The sequence below is a fragment of the Podarcis raffonei genome, chromosome 1, assembly GCF_027172205.1.
Source record: "Podarcis raffonei isolate rPodRaf1 chromosome 1, rPodRaf1.pri, whole genome shotgun sequence".
Lineage (NCBI taxonomy): Eukaryota > Metazoa > Chordata > Lepidosauria > Squamata > Lacertidae > Podarcis > Podarcis raffonei.
This window is the reverse complement of record NC_070602.1, coordinates 46,874,738-46,894,183: the sequence shown is the minus strand read 5'-3', so window position 1 is coordinate 46,894,183 and position 19,446 is coordinate 46,874,738. Positions and strand designations below refer to the sequence as shown.

The window sequence follows — 19,446 nt, the reverse complement described above, 5'->3', positions numbered from 1 at the left end:
AAGGGATGGTCTTGTCAAGTTCTCCCTGCCCCACAGACAGACAGCTAGGAAGCTTGAAACAGGCTTAAGAATCAGAGTTGGAAGGGACCCCTAAGGGTTGTTTAGTCCAATGCCCTGCAATGCAGGAATCTCAACTAAAACATCCATGACCACAATCCAAATTCCAATAGCCTTTCTAGGCCAATGCTCAGCAGTTACAGCACATGCTTTGCATGCACACCCCTGAAATAAAATTTGGAAGAAGCATTCTTCTGGAGCAAACAGAATCCATTTTGGAGAATGCCTGTGACAATTTCTCTGGTTTGGAAATGTGCCCACAGCCCCCCCCCCAAGTTGGCAACCCCTGCATTAAGAGATCTCAAGTACCAAGGCTGAAAAAGAGCTGACGGAGATGCCAGGATTGTCAGCTCTGAGCATTTTCTGTTCAGAATAAACAATACCAGGCTAGATGAACCAAAGCCCTGCTGGCCAAAAGGGTATTGTCAGGGAACTGCCATCGCAGCCAGGAGTGGAGGAAGGGCTCCCAAGCGATGCCGGAGAAGGGCCCAGCAGGGAAAGAGGGGACTCAGCGGCCGGGGAAGGAAATCAGCGTTACACCAGGGAGAAAGGCGGGCAGAGGCGGGCTTTGGAGAGATGGCTCCAGGACTCTTCGCCAGAGACCAGCGGGGAGAGCACGGGTCCTCCACTGCCCACACCCACCCTGCGCAGAAGACTTCCGCGCAGGGAGGCTAGGCGGAGACTATCTGTCAAGGAACTTTTATGTTGGAAGAAGTTCAGGAAACGCCCACTGACGGATTCTGCCAGTGACTGAGACAGACGCAGAATCAGGACTGTCCAGCCAGGGCAAGGTTTATCCAGGCAACCTCGCCGAGAGTGGCGGCAACTTACGCACGAGCAACTCCCAATTCCCATTACAGGTATGAACTTAGAAATGAACTTCGAAACAAAAGCAACAATTCCAATGATTTATTGAAGGAAGAAACGTGCCCAGACCAGCACTGAAGCCTTTTGTCCTGCCTGCCCACCTCAAAAACTGTCCCACAGCTTGGACGTATTTAGTTTTATTATTGCTATATTATTATTAATAATAAATTTATTGCCCACCCCCACCAGCAGGTCCAAGTGCACGTTGCAACAATTTAAAAATTAAAATTTAAAACTGTTAAAATAGATTACAGTTGCAGGAACATGGTGGGTCTGGAAAAGACACATCTCAGGTGTCAAAGGCCACACAAAAGGGGGAAGCTGTATCGCGAAGAAGCCCATTGCACCTCTGTGGGGTAATATGGTGCCGGCTGAAAGAAATCACCATTTAGATAGCCCAGGGCTGGATTTAGGGGCAGGCATCCCCGGCTACTGACTGGGTGCTACCCTTGGGAGACGTGTCATGGGCTATCCTCTCAACTATCCACTCAAGAGCTGAACAAATTGCCCGAACAGTGAAACTTCAATATATAGCTGGTAATCCTGGCCTCTGTGACCAGTGTTATGTTCATGTTCTTTATCATTGTTCTTTGGGGAAATTACAATAAATTATAAAAACCACTTTAGTCACTGCGATCAGATCCATGTTCAAAATTGTAATGCCTTATATGACAGGGATAAATTGTGTATGCAAGTCATGTATTGAAGTTGTGAAGTGTATTGGAAATGCGATCAAAAATAAAATCTGAAGGTTGGTCCTGAAGGGACTCCTTTTTGCATTACTGTAAGGTCTAGCGCCAGACCTGGCTGGACCTATTAATAAGGTGAGAACCTGGACTGAGTAGCTAAATAGCAATCTACCTTTTGGTGTGAGGATTCTGTCCTTAAATCCGCTGAAGAAGCAAAAATAAACTCTTGATGTTCTTAGTGGGAAATGGTCTGTCCATTCTAGAAATGTGTGTAGTAGAGGAATCATCAATGTGGTGCTTGCAGACAAACATGAGCTTGCAGAGGCATTCCCTGGTACCTATAGGATCCCTCCTATGCTTAAAAGAAGCATTCCTTTGTACCTAATAGAACAGGTTGCAGTGCGCATATGGTGCCAACAGTTTCTTTGGTTTGCAAAGATGCCCATGGGTCCAAAAAGGTTGGCAGCCCCTGGGTAGAATATTGCTAATCATTGGGAAACACAGTGCTTCACAATGTTTATTTACAAGGCTTCTGCTAAGACATTCTGTCAGATCAAAACGGTTCTTTTCACGCTAGGGTTAGCTACTGCTTCACCTGTCTGCCGGAAAGAAACAGTTCAAGGTCACAGCAAGCGAAGGCAGTGAGGCTGGCCTCCAGCCAAGGCTTTGCTGGCGCTACCGCTTCTGCTCTTGTAACGACTTGGAATCTTCCCATGGACGGGGCCCTCTGATGTTCTTCCAGTCATCAAAGTTGGCATCTTTCAATTTCTGTAGGCATAAACAACAACAAAATAAACTAATAAACTAGAGGGAAAACATTCTAAACACCCTCAGGTTCTCTTTATAAATTAAAGTGTCTCCTTTGGAACACATAACGACTAAGATTTGTAGAGGAAACCATTAAGGAAGCATCCCAAGATCAACACAAATGAAGCCACAATTCAGCGTGAGCACCGCTATTTCTCTGTAGCTAAAGAAAAACAGGGACTGGAGAAGCAAGATAAGTACCTGGCTCTTTGCAGCACCCCTGGAGCATCTCTTACATTTTGCTGTATCTTGCTTTTGACTTCACCCGTTCTCAACTTCTGAAGCAGGTGGAATTTGTGTGGGAAATAAGAAGCAGTACTGCTCCTCTTGTTCCTGGAAGCCATTTCCCCTCTGAAGTGGCTCTCAACAGCTAAGCTACCTGTTACCTACAAAACTGGTGTGTTTGGAGGAGCAAGAGCATAGCATGCGAATGCACACAAGGGGAAGTCAATGAGGCCCAGCCGTCAAATGATTTTTATTTTTTTTACTGTGGCTTTGAAACCACCACCATCACAACCTAAAGACTCCCATCCCTGCTGGAGAATAAAATAAGGGGGCTGCTGGGTATTTTTTGTCAGCTGTAGTGCTGAGAATGCAAGGCTTACTGTAATTTTAGTCACTGCCTTATCACAAGGATAGCATAGCCACCAACGTTGTTTTCTAAATTTTCTACCCATAACCTAACTATGTGAGGTTGCCCTAACTACTTTATTCTTGCCCACTAACAATCACGGAGTTCAGATGTAGTCAAAATGGATTAGAAAACGTATTTTATCCAGCTTTGTTTTATTATGGAGAAAAGGCAAACTACCGAAAATATATTTAGGAAGATGTTCCAAGCCCTGTTGAGCTCAAGTTAGGGGGCTTCTGATAGGCATCTGTTTGGCTACTATGAGACTAGATTGGCCTTTGACCTGGTCCAGCAGGCTTGTTTATGTTTGTAACCCAGGAGTGGATAAAGAAAGAAGGCAGGCCAAAGCAGAAAAAGAGATGCTTGTATAAAATAGGGTTGCCATACGTTTGTAAATTCCCAGACTTTTTGAAATATGGCAACCCTAGTATAAAATGGCTCCAGCTACTCCAAGTAGGCAGTAATTGCCTGACCGGCTGGCAGGAGAAGTGAAAAGAGTATTCGTTCCTCTGGGGTGGATCAATCAAATAAATTCTTTAATTTACCATATCTTATATGGAAATATTTTTCTAGCCAAGAAATAAGCAAGCTATTGTACAACTTGCCCAGTAATTACAGCAATAGTAATAATGGTGTGGAGTGCAGGAAGATGTAGATGTGAAGGGGGGGCTTTTTCACCTCCAGGGCCTCATTCCCTTTAAGGCAACCTACTGGCACCCACAGGGCAGTGGTGGGTGGGAACAAATCAATGTAAACATTATCTTTGTACAGTGAGCTAGTTTCTACACACAGAGAGACACCCTCTACTCTTCATCCAGGCCAGCAAGATGAAGGATCAGGTTCCAAAGACACATTCTAGCCTGGCCAAAGCACACAAGGAAGGTGCGAAGCAAGCCTGGCGACGGTGTGTGGCTCGGAAGAGGGGTGTAACCTGTGGAGAGTCCCCAAGGGCCAGGTAGACTGGGAGGGCAGCCTTGATCTCCCAGACCTCAGGTTCCTCATCTGTGATCTCCAAAGTAGTGGGACCCAAACTACTGACAAGCATTCTCAGGTACTGAAGTAAGGTGAAACATTAAAAAAATATGCATGGTTTGGAGTGTTTAAAACCATGGTACTAACAGAGCAAGACATGGCTCTTCGTTTTGCATTCACGGTTGTAAGCTGAAATATACTGGGAGTCGAGAGTGGATTTCATGCTCTTTATTCAGCTCATAGTGGTGAGGAGGAATGGAAGTTCCCTCAGAATGTCTGCTTTATATACATTATTTACACAATGGGCCCCACGTGATTGGCTAATTCCGGGATTCACCTGTAGGCCAATCAGGTTGCGGATTCACTTCCACCTGGAGCTGGATTGGGTGGCTCCTGTGGACCAATCAGACTACTGCATTCTGAATCCTATTGTTCTAGGACCAATCAGACTGCTGCATTCTGAATCCTATTGTTCTAGGACCAATCAGCCTGCTGCCTTTTGGATCCTATTCAACTCAGTACATAACATAAGCCATCGGATATTCCATCAGAGCCACATAAAAAAAGAGCCTAGATGAACACAACTGTGGGTTTTAAATGCAGCAAATAAAATCCAAAGGAAATATGAACAGGGACCAACATACTCCACCTCCCCTTCAATCAATAAGATGTCTTTTATAGCCAATTTATTCTGCTTAAGAAGGGCCCCCATGATTCCTTTTAAGTGAGAACCTCAAACCACCTTCTGTCTGGTTAAGGCATTTTATACTCCCTGAGCCAAAAGGTTTTGTTGCTCTATTACCAACTCAATTTTTCATCTTGCTGGTTTGGTTTTCTTTTTGAGAGAGAGAGAAAGAGACTAAAGAGTTGCTATTTCTTGCCTTTTGTTGCTGGGCCAGTGACTGAAAGTTTAATATCTTGTGAATGTGAATAGTTTCTCTCTAACTAACAACCTCCTATGGGGAGGCAGGTTCCTTACAGGTCAGGGCTCCTACTAGTGTTGCAGACATTCAACTGGTGCAATTTCTTCTGTATGTCAACTGTGCATGGATTGTGCAGAAGCTTTACAGGAGCATAGTCTGCTCTAGTCCATTATTTGGCCACTGTGTTAAATACTGTTCTACTGGGAAAGGCAGCATTGAACATCAAATGGCTTCTGGCATTCCACAGAAGATCCTAAACAGAATCTTATTAAGAAACTTCATCAAGAAGTAAGACAGGGCAGCAAAAGTGAACAGCTGACAATTCAAGAGCCCTCTGGTAAAACATTCCATGATAAGAATAAAAAGTTCATCTATTATATATTTTGGAAAGCGGTTTGTCTCTTTGCCTGTCTCTATGCATTTGGACACCTCTTAAGATATTGTAACCAAATTTGCATTATGGTTCCAAAGATCAAAGAGTAGGATTTCTCTATAGTTGCATATAATTGGACACTATTTTGAATTATTGGTTTAATATTTTGATGTTTGGGCTCTTTTGGGAAGAAAGGCAGGATAAAAAAATAACTAATAAAGAAATAAGATGGCAGACTGAGCTTTTCAAAACTGCAAATTTTAATCAAATCATAATCAAAATTTGCACGATGGTGCTTGAAATGAAGGAGCAGTGGTTTTTGTCAGTTTTGTCTAATTGGATGCCATTTGGTATCAAGATGGTGACCCGTATCTTTCAAAACTGCAGATTTTAACCACTGATTCCAAAACTGGTATCTTAGAATTCCTGAGCAATGTTATGCACTCTTTGCCAATTCTAATTTGTAATGTGAGAGGAGATAATTATTTCAACCAAAACACACACACACACACACACACAGAGAGAGAGAGAGAGAGAGAGAGAGAGAGAGAGAGAGAGAGAGAGATATTATGTCAGGCCACTTATGAGGCACCAATATACTTGGATCAACGACACCTTGAAGTGTGGTTCATTCCTTCTGGATCTGGCAATGACTCTGTTGTTACTTTTGGAAACACAAAAAGGGGAACTAGTGCATAAAGAAATGACTGTGTTCATGTTTGTAGTTACTCAGACAGAAAGAGCATGTCACCGGAAGACAGCAAACTTTTTGGTAAAGGGATGGACTACCAAAGTCTGGCAGCTTGCCTTGCCTGAGAAGCTTACACAACATTGCAGAGCTAGCAGAGGACCTAAAGTGAAGGACAAATTTGCAAATACTTGGATGCCTTGCCTAATGTACATTGGCAAAGGTACCCCAGCATTGATCCCACCTTCAGCACATAAAGAGAGGTGTGGCTGCACATTCGTAATGCTTGAATGTGTTGCAATGGAAGTGTGAACTCAAAGAGGAAAATAGGTGACGGGACAAGAGCATCAGTACTCCAAAGTTCGTTGGAGGTTGTTAAGAGTTCATTGTTGTAACAGAGAATAAAAATACCAATCACAAAGTTTAAAGTACCGTATTTTTCACCCTATAGAACGCACTTTTCCCCCTCCAAAAATGAAGGGGAAATCTGTGTGCGTTCTATGGGGCGAATGCAGGCTTTCGCTGATGCTTGGAGAGTGAGAGGGGTTGGTGTGCACCGACCCCTCTCGCTCTCCAGGCTTCAGGAAGCTATCAGCAAGCCTGGGGAGCCCGCGGGAGTTCCCGCAGGGCTCCCCAGGCTGTGGATAGCAGCCTGCTTGCCGAAGCGCGGGGCGCCCTGAAGCAGAGCGCCCCGCGCTTCGGGAAGCTATCCACAGCCTGGGGAGCCCGCGGGAGTTCCCACAGGGCTCCCTAGGCTGCGGATAGCAGCCTGCTGCACGGAGCGCGGGGAGCGCTGAAGCAGAGCGCCCTGCGCTTCGGGCAGACATCGGGTAGCCCCACAAGCTCGGGGGACAGCGGGGAGGCGCAGCGCCGCCATCCCACTGTTCCCCGACCTGGTTTGGGGGGTAGAAATAAAGGAAATTTTTTTTCTTTATTTCCCCCCCCCAAAAAAAAACTAGGTGCGTCCTATGAAGAAGAAGAAGAAGAGTTTGGATTTGATATCCCGCCTTTCACTCCCCTTCAGGAGTCTCAAAGCGGCTAACATTCTCCTTTCCCTTCCTCCCCCACAACAAACACTCTGTGAGGTGAGTGGGGCTGAGAGACTTCAAAGAAGTGTGACTGGCCCAAGGTCACCCAGCAGCTGCACGTGGAGGAGCGGAGACGCGAACCCGATTCCCCAGATTACGAGACTACCGCTCTAAACCGCTACACCACACTGGCTCTATGGGCCACACTATGGGCACACTATGGGCCGGTGCGTCCTATGGGACGAAAAATACGGTACCTCCATGACAAAGGGAGCCAAGTGCTAATGTTATTTTTCTCCTGTTCTAAGCTACGTGTCACTGTAATTGACAGACCACACAGCTGGGGAGGGGGCGAGGCTACAGTGTTTTATATATATATATATTTCACACTAACAGTGAAAAATATTTACCCTTGCCCTTTTCTTCACCAACAGACTGCTAAAGTTCATTCTCTCATGCTCATACAGGGCTTATTGACCCTTCCCTTTTGCCCAGCTCTTCCCAAGAATAGGTTCCCACTTTAAAGCTCCATGTCTGAGTGTTGGGGTTTTTATGCTCCGGTGCTTTCCCTGCAAAAACCTGCTCTTTAGCACTCACTCAGAGCAAACATCGATTTGCGTTTTCTACTGACTGCTGTTTGCTCCGATTTAGCTTTGCAGTGAGGGTTTTCACAGGGAAAGCTGCAGAGACAAAAAAAGGGGCATTCGGACACAGAATTTTAAAGCGCGGATGATGCCTGGAAAGAGTGAAGAAAAAGTAAGTGTGGATAAACCCTCTTGCACACCCAGGAGGCAAAACAGTTGAGTAGTTATGTAAGAGAGATTTTGAACTCTGCCAGAAGAGTGGGTAGCTTCTTATTTGCTTTATCAACAGTGTTGAGTTAGCACTTTCCACGCCTCATGCTACTGCTCCTAGTCAGCCAGGATCACCATCCTTCTAGTCTTCCTTTGCTCCTTAGCTCCTGGAGGGGGAGAAGTGGCTGATGGGCCGAGAAAGGGTGCAAGAGGCTTCTTGGGATCGGGCCTTCCAGCTCACTTGAGAAGGCTGTGGGGTTTGGAGCAGAAACTGGTGTGCTGTAGTTAAAATGCATATGTATTCAAAGTGCTTGGCTTATGAAGACCTCTGCATGGCGTACCTTACACACACAGGTTTATGCTAGCATTCTGTTGGAGCTAATGGGGTACCATGTACAGATTTTTTTAAAAAAATGATTTTCATTTCATTACACAAATATTGGGAGTTTAAATCCTAGTTATGCTCAGGAACTTGAGTGTGTTTGAACCCTTTTTTTAAGCTACATTGCAGAATCCAAATTAAGAACTGAGGTCAAAGCATTCATGTTTTGGGTTGGTGTTTACTTTTTTTTTTAAGTGCTCTATTAAAGGTGAGATGTAAGTGGATTTAGTCTGTATGTATTGGAGGGTAGGGGTTGCTGTGGAATTTATGCCTTTCAATTTTTGTCTGTAGCCAAATTTTTGTCATATACCCTTTGTATGCTATAATATATTAGCAAACTGTGAATAAACCAGTTACAGATAGGTAGCCGTGTTGGTCTGCCATAGTCAAAACAAAAAAATTTTTTCCTTCCAGTAGCACCTTAAAGACCAACTAAGTTAGTTCTTGGTATGAGCTTTCGTGTGCATGCACACGAAAGCTCATACCAAGAACTAACTTAGTTGGTCTTTAAGGTGCTACTGGAAGGAAAAATTTTTTGTTGTTGTGAATAAACCATTCACAATTTAGTTGTGGGGGGGGGGGGAGAGAAAGTGGCTCGTGACCCTGCCTTCTCCCCATGGTTCAGGCTCTCACCCATTCACCATGCTGTGGTTGGAATTCATTATCTCCTGCAGTACCTCCAGTTAAACTATTTCATTAAGAAGAAACGGCACAAGTTTAAAAATAAAGAAGACATTGGGAGAGAAGAAACTGGTTATGGATGTGTTGTGACTTTGCTAGTTTGGGAGCAGCAGTGAGGGGATCTGACAGGAAAAAGAGGGCACTTGCCTGGGGACAGAGCTTCTTGCCTCCCTTGGGTGTTCAGAAGGTGGGGGGCCCAGAGAGCTGCAAGGAGAAGCTGCCACTTAATCAGAAGACAGAAAAAGTGACAAAAATAAAATTGCAGCCAAAGACAGGAGACAGGTTCTTCTTTTCTCCCCCGTCTCTTGAACAGCAATCAATCAAGCCAAGCAAGTTGCTCTGAGCAACAGGGCAAAGGATAGGGAAAGACGTGTGCAAAGTGGCGATAGATTTGTCTTCCCTAAATGTCAGTGCACACCCAAAACACACACCTCTTTCAGAAGTCAGAAGGGTGGCACTAAGGCTGTCTCCACTTGAGAAGAATGCACTGCTCTTCTTTTTAAAAAGGTCAGCAAAATTATGACATGGGAAAAATGAAACAGAACTGGGGGTGGGGGTGGGGAGAAAGTATGGCCGTGTGTCACATGGATACCTCACGCAAAGCGAATGTACAAATCATGGCTCTTGAACATTAAAACACTAGTGTAGCAATACCCTCAGTCTATTCATTCAGCGGGACGCGGGTGGCACTGTGGGTTAAACCACGGAGCCTAGGACTTGCTGATCAGAAGGTCGGCAGTTCGAATCCCCGCGATGTGGTGAGCTCCCGTTGTTCGGTCCCTGCTCCTGCCAACAGTTCGAAAGCACGTCAAAGTGCAAAGTAGATAAATAGGTACCGCTCCGGCAGGAAGGTAAACTGCATTTCTGTGAGCTACTCTGGTTCGCCAGAAGTTGCTTAGTCATGCTGGCCACATGACCCGGAAGCCGGCTCCCTCGGCCAGTAAAGCGAGATGCTCACGCAACCCCAGAGTCGTCCGCGACTGGACCTAACGGTCAGGGGTCCCTTTATCTTTACCTTTACTCATTCAGCAGAAAGAGGTGATGAAGTCTGGACAGAAGGCTTCATGCGGTGGAATATCATTTTTAGAATGCTTCCACACATAAAAGAAAAGAAAGCCAGAAGAAATGACCTCGGAGAATTTGTGGAGATACAAGGTAGGGGCTAGAATCTGCTGTGTGGATTGTATTTCTCTTTTCTGTCAGTAATATCCACTGCAAGCAACCTGAAATGATGCAGCCTATTTCACCAAGGCTTTACCACCTCTTTTATTTGCATGTGTAGTTTCAGCTTGAAGTCTAGAGTTTACAGAATGTCTATGTAGACAACTTAGCCTGCTTGCACACTATACCTTTAGAGCATATTCAAAGCACATTCCCCCCTCAAAGAATTATGGGCACTGTAGTTTGTTAAAGGGTTGCTGGGAACTGTAACTGTGAGGGGGTAAATTAGAGTTATTGGGAGGGGAAAATGAGCTTCAAATGTGCTTTGAAGGTATAGCATGTGCAGCCTATGGCTATTCCATATATAGCTTGAAATCTTCAGTTCCTTCGGCTCAGTTACTCTAGTATGAGGTATGAAAGGCCTCTCTCTCCTTGCCTCAGTTCCCATTCCCCAAGTGTGATGCCATCACTTAATGGCTGAGCAAGATCAGCTCCTCCCTTCTAGCATGGAGCTAACCCATCCAGTGTGTACCAGTTGCTTGACAAAAACACCTAATTGTGTGTGGGCCCTGAACACCTTTTTCACCCCTCAGAAGTGCACGTATCTTCGGGGGGAACGGGGAGAGTGAATGAAGTCACCTAAACTGAGTTTTCCACTGATCACATGCTGTGTGGTCTTGAGTTACACTACATGTCAACGGGGAACTGGAGTAGAGGGGGACAAGTACACACTTTCAGTACAAAAATTAGGGTGTCTTCAACAAGTTTGATTAAGGTGCATATAGGAAGGAGGTAGTTCAAGGGGGATGACTTAATCCTTGATTGATTGATTGATTGATTGATTGATTGATGTAAGGTGGAGAAGACTGGATGCATCAATACTTTTGAGAAAACATGCATGCCGTAACAGTCAGAGATAAGATGAGAGACTCAGGCAAGGTCAGCTACTTCCCCTGTGATCCACCAATGCTTGTGCTTGGAAGAAAAATGTGGGTGTTCCTTTGCTCCCTCTCCCAATTTTCCATGATATTGCAGGGTCCGTATTTGCTACTTCCCAGCTGGCTTTTCTCCATGCAGATGAGTGTAAGGAAGCAGTCTCTGCACGACAGAAAGACAATATAACCTCCTGCAAGCACCATGAATTGGAATAGACAGAGATATGCAACAACTTGACAGTACATGCGACAGAACTGTCACTTTTGGGAAAGGCCTGTGCAAGCTTCCAGGTCAGGTGAGTATCTAGCAGAGGCAAGGCTCAAGCGCCAAGCACACTTGAGATCCAGCTGGTTCCCTCAAGCTCCATCCCAAAGAGGGTTAGCTTAAATGTTCAAGACAAGCAAAGGATTGTTAGGTGGAAGGAGGAGAAAACAACCTCTGCTCAGCTAGACCCTGGGCTATTTTGCACTTTGCAAATGAATAGACATCAGACAAAGTCAGGTACTGTGTTGTCATGGGGATTAAGTTATTTATTTTACATCACATTGGCTCCATTTAAACAGGGACAATTTCCCCTGCTGCCAACCATGCCCAAGCAGGAAGGAGCATTGTAGAGCCATTAGTTTAGAGTCTTTAGAGGTACAGCATTAGTGAAACTTGGGTTTCCTTGCCTCTTTCTCTTGTCACATCCATTCAGAAGGGACAGTCTGTTATTGTTTCTTTCTGGAAAACTGTTAATTCGCATATTTACAGGTTCAGAAAGAAAGAATGAATGAATGAGAAGAGGCAGAAGCAAGGCAGACCCCAGACCTGGAGGCTAATAAGCTTGGAGGTAAAACTGTCACCTACCCCACTGAAAAAGTGTGTGCGTTTGTGCACCCACCAACCCACACAACACGTGCATGGTGTCTGACTTTATTTTACTATACTATATCTTCCCTAGAATTGCTGAAGCTATCCAATTTTTAGTTTTCTTATGAGGAAATCAATATAAAAGCAGAAAAACAGGGTACAATACATGTAAAAATATTAAGATTTTTACTTCCAGGGTGTGGTGTTTGGGACCTGCTTGAGCAAGTTGTTCCAACAGACTAATGAGAAAGATGAAAATGACAAGAGGAAGTGTGGACAAAAAGAATTGGAAAAAGAGGGGAAACACAACCGGGATTAAATTTACGGCATGTAATGCCTTAAGAGAGAATATTATGAAAATGATATACAGGTGGTACATGACCCCAGTCAAGCTTGCAAAAATCTATCATTTGCCCGATAATAAATGTTGGAAATGTAAGGAAAATGAAGGTACATTCTTTCACCTTTGGTGGACGTGCCCCAGGATTAAGGCTTTCTGGGAAATGATATATAACGAATTGAAAAAGGTATTTAAATATACCTTCTTGAAAAAACCAGAGGCCTTTTTCTTGGGCATGGCCGGCCAAGTGGTGCCAAAGAAGGACAGAACTTTTTTCATGTATGCTACAACAGCAGCAAGAATACTCATTGCAAAGTATTGGAAGACGCAAGATCTACCCACTCTGGAAGAATGGCAGATGAAATTGATTGACTGTATGGGACTGGCAGAAATGACGAGCAGAATCCGTGACCAGGGAGAAGAGTCGGCAGAAGAAGATTGGAAAAAATTTAAGGATTATTTACAGAAATATTGTAAGATTAAGGAAAGTTGAATGGTGTTGGATTGAAATTGAGTGGTTTCTAGCTGTAATGATATAAAGGAACATGGATGGGGGAAAAGGGGGTTTTGAAAATAAGGGGATATTATAAGCTGTAATGCTTTAAGTTAAGGATTTGCTGAATAAATAATTTTTAAATGGAATACAAGAAGGGGAGGTATGAGGAGGTCAGAGAAATTTGTTATTGAAAAGTATGCTTTATGAACTATATGTGTTACTTTTTTAATCTGTTTGTTTGTTTGTTTTGTTTGTATAAAAAATTGGAAAATTTAATAAATATCTTTTAAAAAAAAGGAAAAAGAGGGGAAACAGATTCTTTCTTTCAATTCCTCTATGCATTATTCCAGTTATAAGCAAGACATATTTAATACACATACGCAGTGTGGTACAGAAGTCAGAGTGTTGGGCTTGTTGGTGGGAAACAAAACACTGCATTGGCCTGAATATAAGCTGCCCCCCCCCCCAAGTTCCAACTGTGAAAAGTTAAAATGTGGCTTATACTCGGAGCCAAGTGCCGACACCGTCTTGGGGAGCGAGGCACTGAGCGCTGGAAACCCATCCCCATCCCTAGTTCAGGGCAGTAGTGCTAGGAGGCAGGCCACACCCGCAAATAAGCCTTAAATTTTAAAGGTACAGCTTATTTGCTGGTGCGGCTTATAGTTGGGCCAATATGGTACCCACCACAACTGGGTTGCCTTGGGCACGTCACTTGCCTGTACCCAGAAGACTTTGACTTTCATGGATGGAAAGGTTTCACACATCCATTGAAGGCTTTTGACCCAGTGGAGAGAGCCCACCGACAGGGATGGGGAAGCTACCTTTGCCGATTTCCCCCTTCCCCTGCAGCCTCTACCACCATTGGCCCCATTGTTTCAGAGGGTTCCATATCGCCTCAGACCAGAATCAGACAGCAGCAGCCACATGCCTTTTGTGATGAGAGCAGCAGCCCCACATCTACTTTTCCCTCTCTGTCCATGTCCGTTACTGCAAAACATGTGGTGACCTCTCACTCTGCTGTGTATTCTCTTGCTCCAATTCCACGTGAAGGGGCAGGGGAACTCAAAGTGACATCCTGCAATGTATTTTGTAAGGCTAGTTATTATGGGGTAAGAGAGAAAGCGGTGGCAACAGAAGGGCTGCTGCTTTGGAGCTCTTGCGATGTCTGTTTCTGTCCTCACCTGACTCATCAAGGGTCTGGGAACCAAACCTTATGAGGAACGGTTGAAGGAGTTGGGTATGTTTAGCCTGGGAAAGAGGAGACTGAGAGGAGATATCTAAAGAGCTGTCACAGGGGAGAGGGAGAAAGCTTATTTCCTGCTGCTCTGCAGAGTAGGACTTGAACCAATGGCTTTAAGTTACAAGAAAGGAGATTCTGACTGAACATATAGAAAAACCTTATGATGGTAAGAGCTGTTCCGACAGTGGAACAGTCTCCCTCAGGAGGTTGTACTCTCCTTCCTTTTTAGGCAGAGGTTGGATGGCCATCTGTCATGGATGCTTTAGCTGAGATTCCTGCATTGCAGAGGGTTGGACTAGATGACCCTTGGGTCCCTTCCAACTACGATTCTATGATTTTATGATTGCTGTGAGGCAAAGGCCTATCACTTCAGTCATCAGGTGGAGGGTCAAATGACTGAATGCTCCACTGTAACTCCATGTAGAAAGCAAGAATTGAGAGTCTAGGCTACAGCCCTTCTTGCTGACATTCTACTTTTTCTGCAGAAGGAATTCAGCATGGGCCCCACCTGAAGTCTGAAATGGCATAGCCCAGGCACAAATTTGACACCTTTGTGAGTATAAGGCCTAAATTAAGGTTACCAGACATCCCTGTTTCCTGGGGCCAGTCCCCAGATTTACAAATCAGTCCCCATACAAAACCAACTGAGTTGATAAGTGTCCCCGGATTCATTGAAAAAAAATCTGATAACCTTAGCCTAAATGGCTGCTCTTGAGTTCCTCAGAGAAAAAGCAAGGTAAAAAAAATTAACATAAATATGCTACTTTGTAGCTCTGAGGAAGTTTTTTCAGGGTGTGTGTTTTTAACCCTACAGTTCTGTTGACTATTTAAAGCAAATTATCTGTTAGGGATTCGTTTGCCACTTGTACCTGTGTTGGTTTATTTTTGGATTTTCACCCGTGCCCCGCCGCTTCAAATAATGTAGACCGCGGTGTCCAAGCATGAAATGCTATGCTTTGCATTTTTACAATCTGCTTTACAAGGTGCATCCCAGAAGCAGAGCTACATTCCCATTAGTTCTGGTGGCACTTATAGAAAGAGCAATGATTTATTAGGCAAATGAGACAGCCAGGCCTAGCTGACTGCATAAGAACATATAAGTGTGTGAGCAGAATGCTTTAAACTCTGTAGGTGGATGTGGGGGAAACTGGGGGAAGGAGCTTACTCCCAGACAGGATAGAGTTCATGATAGACCTAGAATCATAGAATCATAGAATCATAGAGTTGGAAGAGACCACAAGGGCCATCGAGTCCAACCCCCTGCCAAGCAGGAAACACCATCAGAGCACTCCTGACATATGGTTGTCAAGCCTCTGCTTAAAGACCTCCAAAGAAGGAGACTCCACCACACTCCTTGGCAGCAAATTCCACTGTCGAACAGCTCTTACTGTCAGGAAGTTCTTCCTAATGTTTAGGTGGAATCTTCTTTCTTGTAGTTTGGAACCATTGCTCCGTGTCCGCTTCTCTGGAGCAGCAGAAAACAACCTTTCTCCCTCCTCTATGTGACATCCTTTTATATATTTGAACATGGCTATCATATCACTCCTTAACCTCCTCTTCTCCAGGCTAAACATGCCCAGCTCCCTTAGCCGTTCCTCATAAGGCGTTGTTTCCAGGCCTTTGACCATTTTGGTTGCCCTCCTCTGGACACGTTCCAGTTTGTCAGTGTCCTTCTTGAACTGTGGTGCCCAGAACTGGACACAGTACTCCAGGTGAGATCTGACCAGAGCAGAATACAGTGGCACTATTACTTCCCTTGATCTAGATGCTATACTCCTATTGATGCAGCCCAGAATTGCATTGGCTTTTTTAGCTGCCGCGTCACACTGTTGGCTCATGTTGACCTGAAAGTGCAGTCATTTGCTATATAAATATATGCACCAATTGTAGCTCTCCCTTGAGATCTTGAACACCATATCCAAAGCAGAACTTCGCGCATCTTATACAATTGTTTAGTCGTTTAGTCGTGTCCGACTCTTTGTGACCCCATGGACCAGCACACACCAGGCACTCCTGTCTTCCACTGCCTCCCGCAGTTTGGTCAAACTCATGTTCGTAGCTTCGAGAACACTGTCCAACCATCTCATCCTCTGTTGTCCCCTTCTCCTTGTGCCCTCAGTCTTTTCCAACATCAGGGTTTTTTCCAGGGCGTCTTCTCTTCTCATGAGGTGGCCAAAGTATTGGAGCCTCAGCTTCAGGATCTGTCCTTCCAGTGAGCACTCAGGGCTGATTTCCTTAAGAATGGATAGGTTTTATCTTCTTGCAGTCCATGGGACTCTCAAGAGTCTCCTCCAGCACCATAATTCAAAAGCATCAATTCTTCGACGATCAGCCTTCTTAATGGTCCAGCTCTCACTTCCATACATCACTACTGGGAAATCCATAGCTTTAACTATACGGACCATTGTCAGCAAGGTGATGTCTCTGCTTTTTAAGATGCTGTCTAGGTTTGTCATTGCTTTTCTCCCAAGAAGCAGGTGTCTTTTAATTTCGTGACTGCTGTCACCATCTGCAATGATCATGGAGCCCAAGAGCTTATACAATACAGCTTTGTAATTATTCAGAGGCATAAGCGCCTTCTTGAAATATATGGTACAAGTACTAAGTTGAAACCTTCTGTAAATTCAGAAACGGGTGGGCCCACGGTGGATCAGGATCTACTGGCAGAACTCAGAGCAACTTCTGGAAAACTGGCAAGGATTTCCGACTCCCAATAGCAAATGTCTATCCCCACTTCCAACTGCTAAAATGAAAAAAAGTTATTGGGGCGGCAGTAACCAGAAGTGGAGTTTTGTGTAGAAGGTCTGTAAGCTTTATTATGTTTTTGTTCTTCTAAAAAATTCCTGGGCTCAGAATTCTTTAATTCTAAGTGTATGTCTTTGGCACCAGGTTCCATTTGACAGGTATAAGAGTTCAGAGCAGGGGTGGAGAGGGGTATCAGATTATGCAAATCTGAAATCTACCCACTCCTTATACATATTTTAAAGACTATGTTCCTCTTTGTATTTCAAAAAAGAACTCAATTCACGGGTGGGGAGCCTCTTGCCTGTGAGTCAGTTTTGACCCAACAGGTCTCCTCCCCATGTGACCCACGAGGCTGCTTTGGGCAAGACATGGCCACCTGCCCTCATACATTATGTCAGGTGTGGGGTAGGAAAGGAGGGTGCTTGGTCAACAGGGACCTTGTGCACTGCTTCCCAAAACGTCCAACAACCAACTGAAGCTTCTTCAGCCCTGTGTTCTGTGATTCTCTTTTGGAAAAGCACTATTTGTAGTGTTGGATCAAAAAAAATTTTTTAATAGAAAACCCTCCACTACCAGCTGCTGGCTAGATTGAATTCCCTCTACACAGCCGCATAATTAAAGAAGCCCAACACCTTGAGAGTTTACAGCTCTGTGTACATGTATTTAGCTAAACCCCATTGATTATAAGGTACTTTCAAAACCGAGACAATTTAAATTCCCTTCCACTACGAGAGTTGTTTGGATTTGGCCTCAGTGGGTTTTCAGGCAAAGCAGAAGGATTTTTCAGCCACTTCCTCATCTAGTACAATTCTTGCAAGCATCATCTGAACAGATTTAATGTTTTAAAATTTCATGTTTCTCTGTGCCACTTTTGTGTCATTACTTCTGAATTTCCCATGAGACTCAATACCATTCTGGCAATCTAAATACTGGTCTTCAAGCAGCTACTAAAACCTGGTGGGGAGAAAGTACTGCATATCCAAATTGGCACACAATTCTGAGATGAGTTGTGTGTCAAGTGTAAAGGAGAGAGCCTCTTCTTTGCATTATATGATGGTTTCTTTACATAAATAAATCAGAGCAGAGTTACAATAACCAGCAAGGGAATATAGAAGACAAAAGGCTCTCGAAAGGCAACAGAATTGTGTTAATGGATTTTTAAGTTATGAGTTTGAGGCAAACAATTTCATTCCACTTGCAAAGAATGATGCTTTCTGTCACCCAAACGATGCAGAATGAAATGCATTTTTAAGCATGTCTCCAAGGATTATTGTTGGGCTTTTGTTTGTTTTTACACCAAGGTGAATAGTAAAGCTTGAAGTGAAAGGGTTATTTACAGGAAATGCCTTAGAACGTAGGAAGAGCCCTGATGGATCAGCCCAAAGGCCCATCGAGTCCAGCATCCTTTTCCTCACAGTGGCCACCCAGATGCTTAAGGGAAACCCACAACACATAAGCACAGTTTCACTCTCTCACTCATGTTCCCCAGCAACTGGTATTAATATGCACCAGAGACCATACACAAAGACCACAAGAGGGCTGAATCTACATTGGTCCCAACCCTCTTTGGTGCTCCTTGGGACCTGTAACATACTAGGGATTTGGGGGAGGGGGGTGAGATTGAGCTATGGTCAAGTACGAAAAAAATTATGGAAGCCTCTCCTGACAGAGACGAAATTAATGTTTAATTCCACAGTCTCCCCACCACAACTGCCACCAAACATTTCCCAAGGAAATGAAAAACATTTCTTTGCAAGAGTGTGTGTGTGTGTGTGTGTGTATATATATATATATATATATATATATATATATATATGCTGCAAAAGAGAGCCAGAAAACCTGAAATGTTACAAGTGGTTTGAGAGAACAATTATTTAACAGCCAGTGTCACTAAAGTAATCATATGGTTTTGGAATTAGCCACATGGATCCCATTATAATATTAGCAATATAAATGGAGACTCCTGCACATTCCAGTCAGACCTGCAAATCTTTTATAGACTAACCACAGGAGCAGTTAAAATGTATTTGCAGTGTTGTATTTGGCAGGCGGACATCAAAGAAGAGGAGTGCTATAAAAGGCTTTGAACTCTCAAATATTGCTTCTATCCAAAAGCAAAGGCTGCTTTTACTGGATGCCCATGAATCAAAGCCAGGGCTGTTTTAATTTTAGCTAGGGGAAGAAACACCATTATTATCACTAGTGAAGGGTAGCAAAGAAAAGCCTTCAGTGCTAGAACATGCAGTGAACCATACCTCATATTCTGATTCCAGAGTCACTTTATTCTTCTTGATTCTTTCTGCCAGAGCTGGATCAATCTGCCAAGTCAAAAAGACCAGAAAATATCTATCAAACACTGTACAGTTAAGTTTCGAAAAAACATTCAAAACAGGAAATATCCCCTCCAGTCTGTTGCAGTGTGCTGTTCCTCTGCATAGGAGAAGAATCAAGAACTGCATTTCCAGTTGGCTCTTTGTCACAGTAGATTCTGGCAATATCTCTGAAGCAGAGAGACTTCTGCAAAGAATGCTCCACTTAAAATCCACAGCCTTTCACCTTGATGGTACTACACCTTAAGTCTAAAGAACTGTGGAAGGGAAAAGATGATCTGCATATGAAAAACAGATCATTGAAGATGTCTCTCATACATTTCCATTCATAAAGTGGGAAACTGGGACATGTACACAATTACCTCTCTCTTCTAAAAATGAAAATGAACTCCTTTAGTTCAGTTTTGATCACAAACTAAACAATTTAAGATTGCAAGAGGCTTGCTTAAACTCA

At 44.0% G+C, this 19,446-nt stretch overlaps 1 protein-coding gene across 1 annotated transcript in view; it reads right to left on the bottom strand.

Moving 5' to 3' along the window:
* Positions 1–2,112: 2,112 nt before the first annotated feature.
* LOC128412025 (cytochrome c oxidase assembly protein COX16 homolog, mitochondrial) overlaps positions 2,113–19,446 on the bottom strand; it is a 38,282-nt gene continuing 20,948 nt past the window's right edge. The window contains 2 exon segments of the mRNA XM_053384808.1: positions 2,113–2,381; positions 18,918–18,980. Of these exon segments, the coding sequence (XP_053240783.1) occupies positions 2,289–2,381; positions 18,918–18,980 (156 nt within the window). The 3' untranslated portion in view covers positions 2,113–2,288.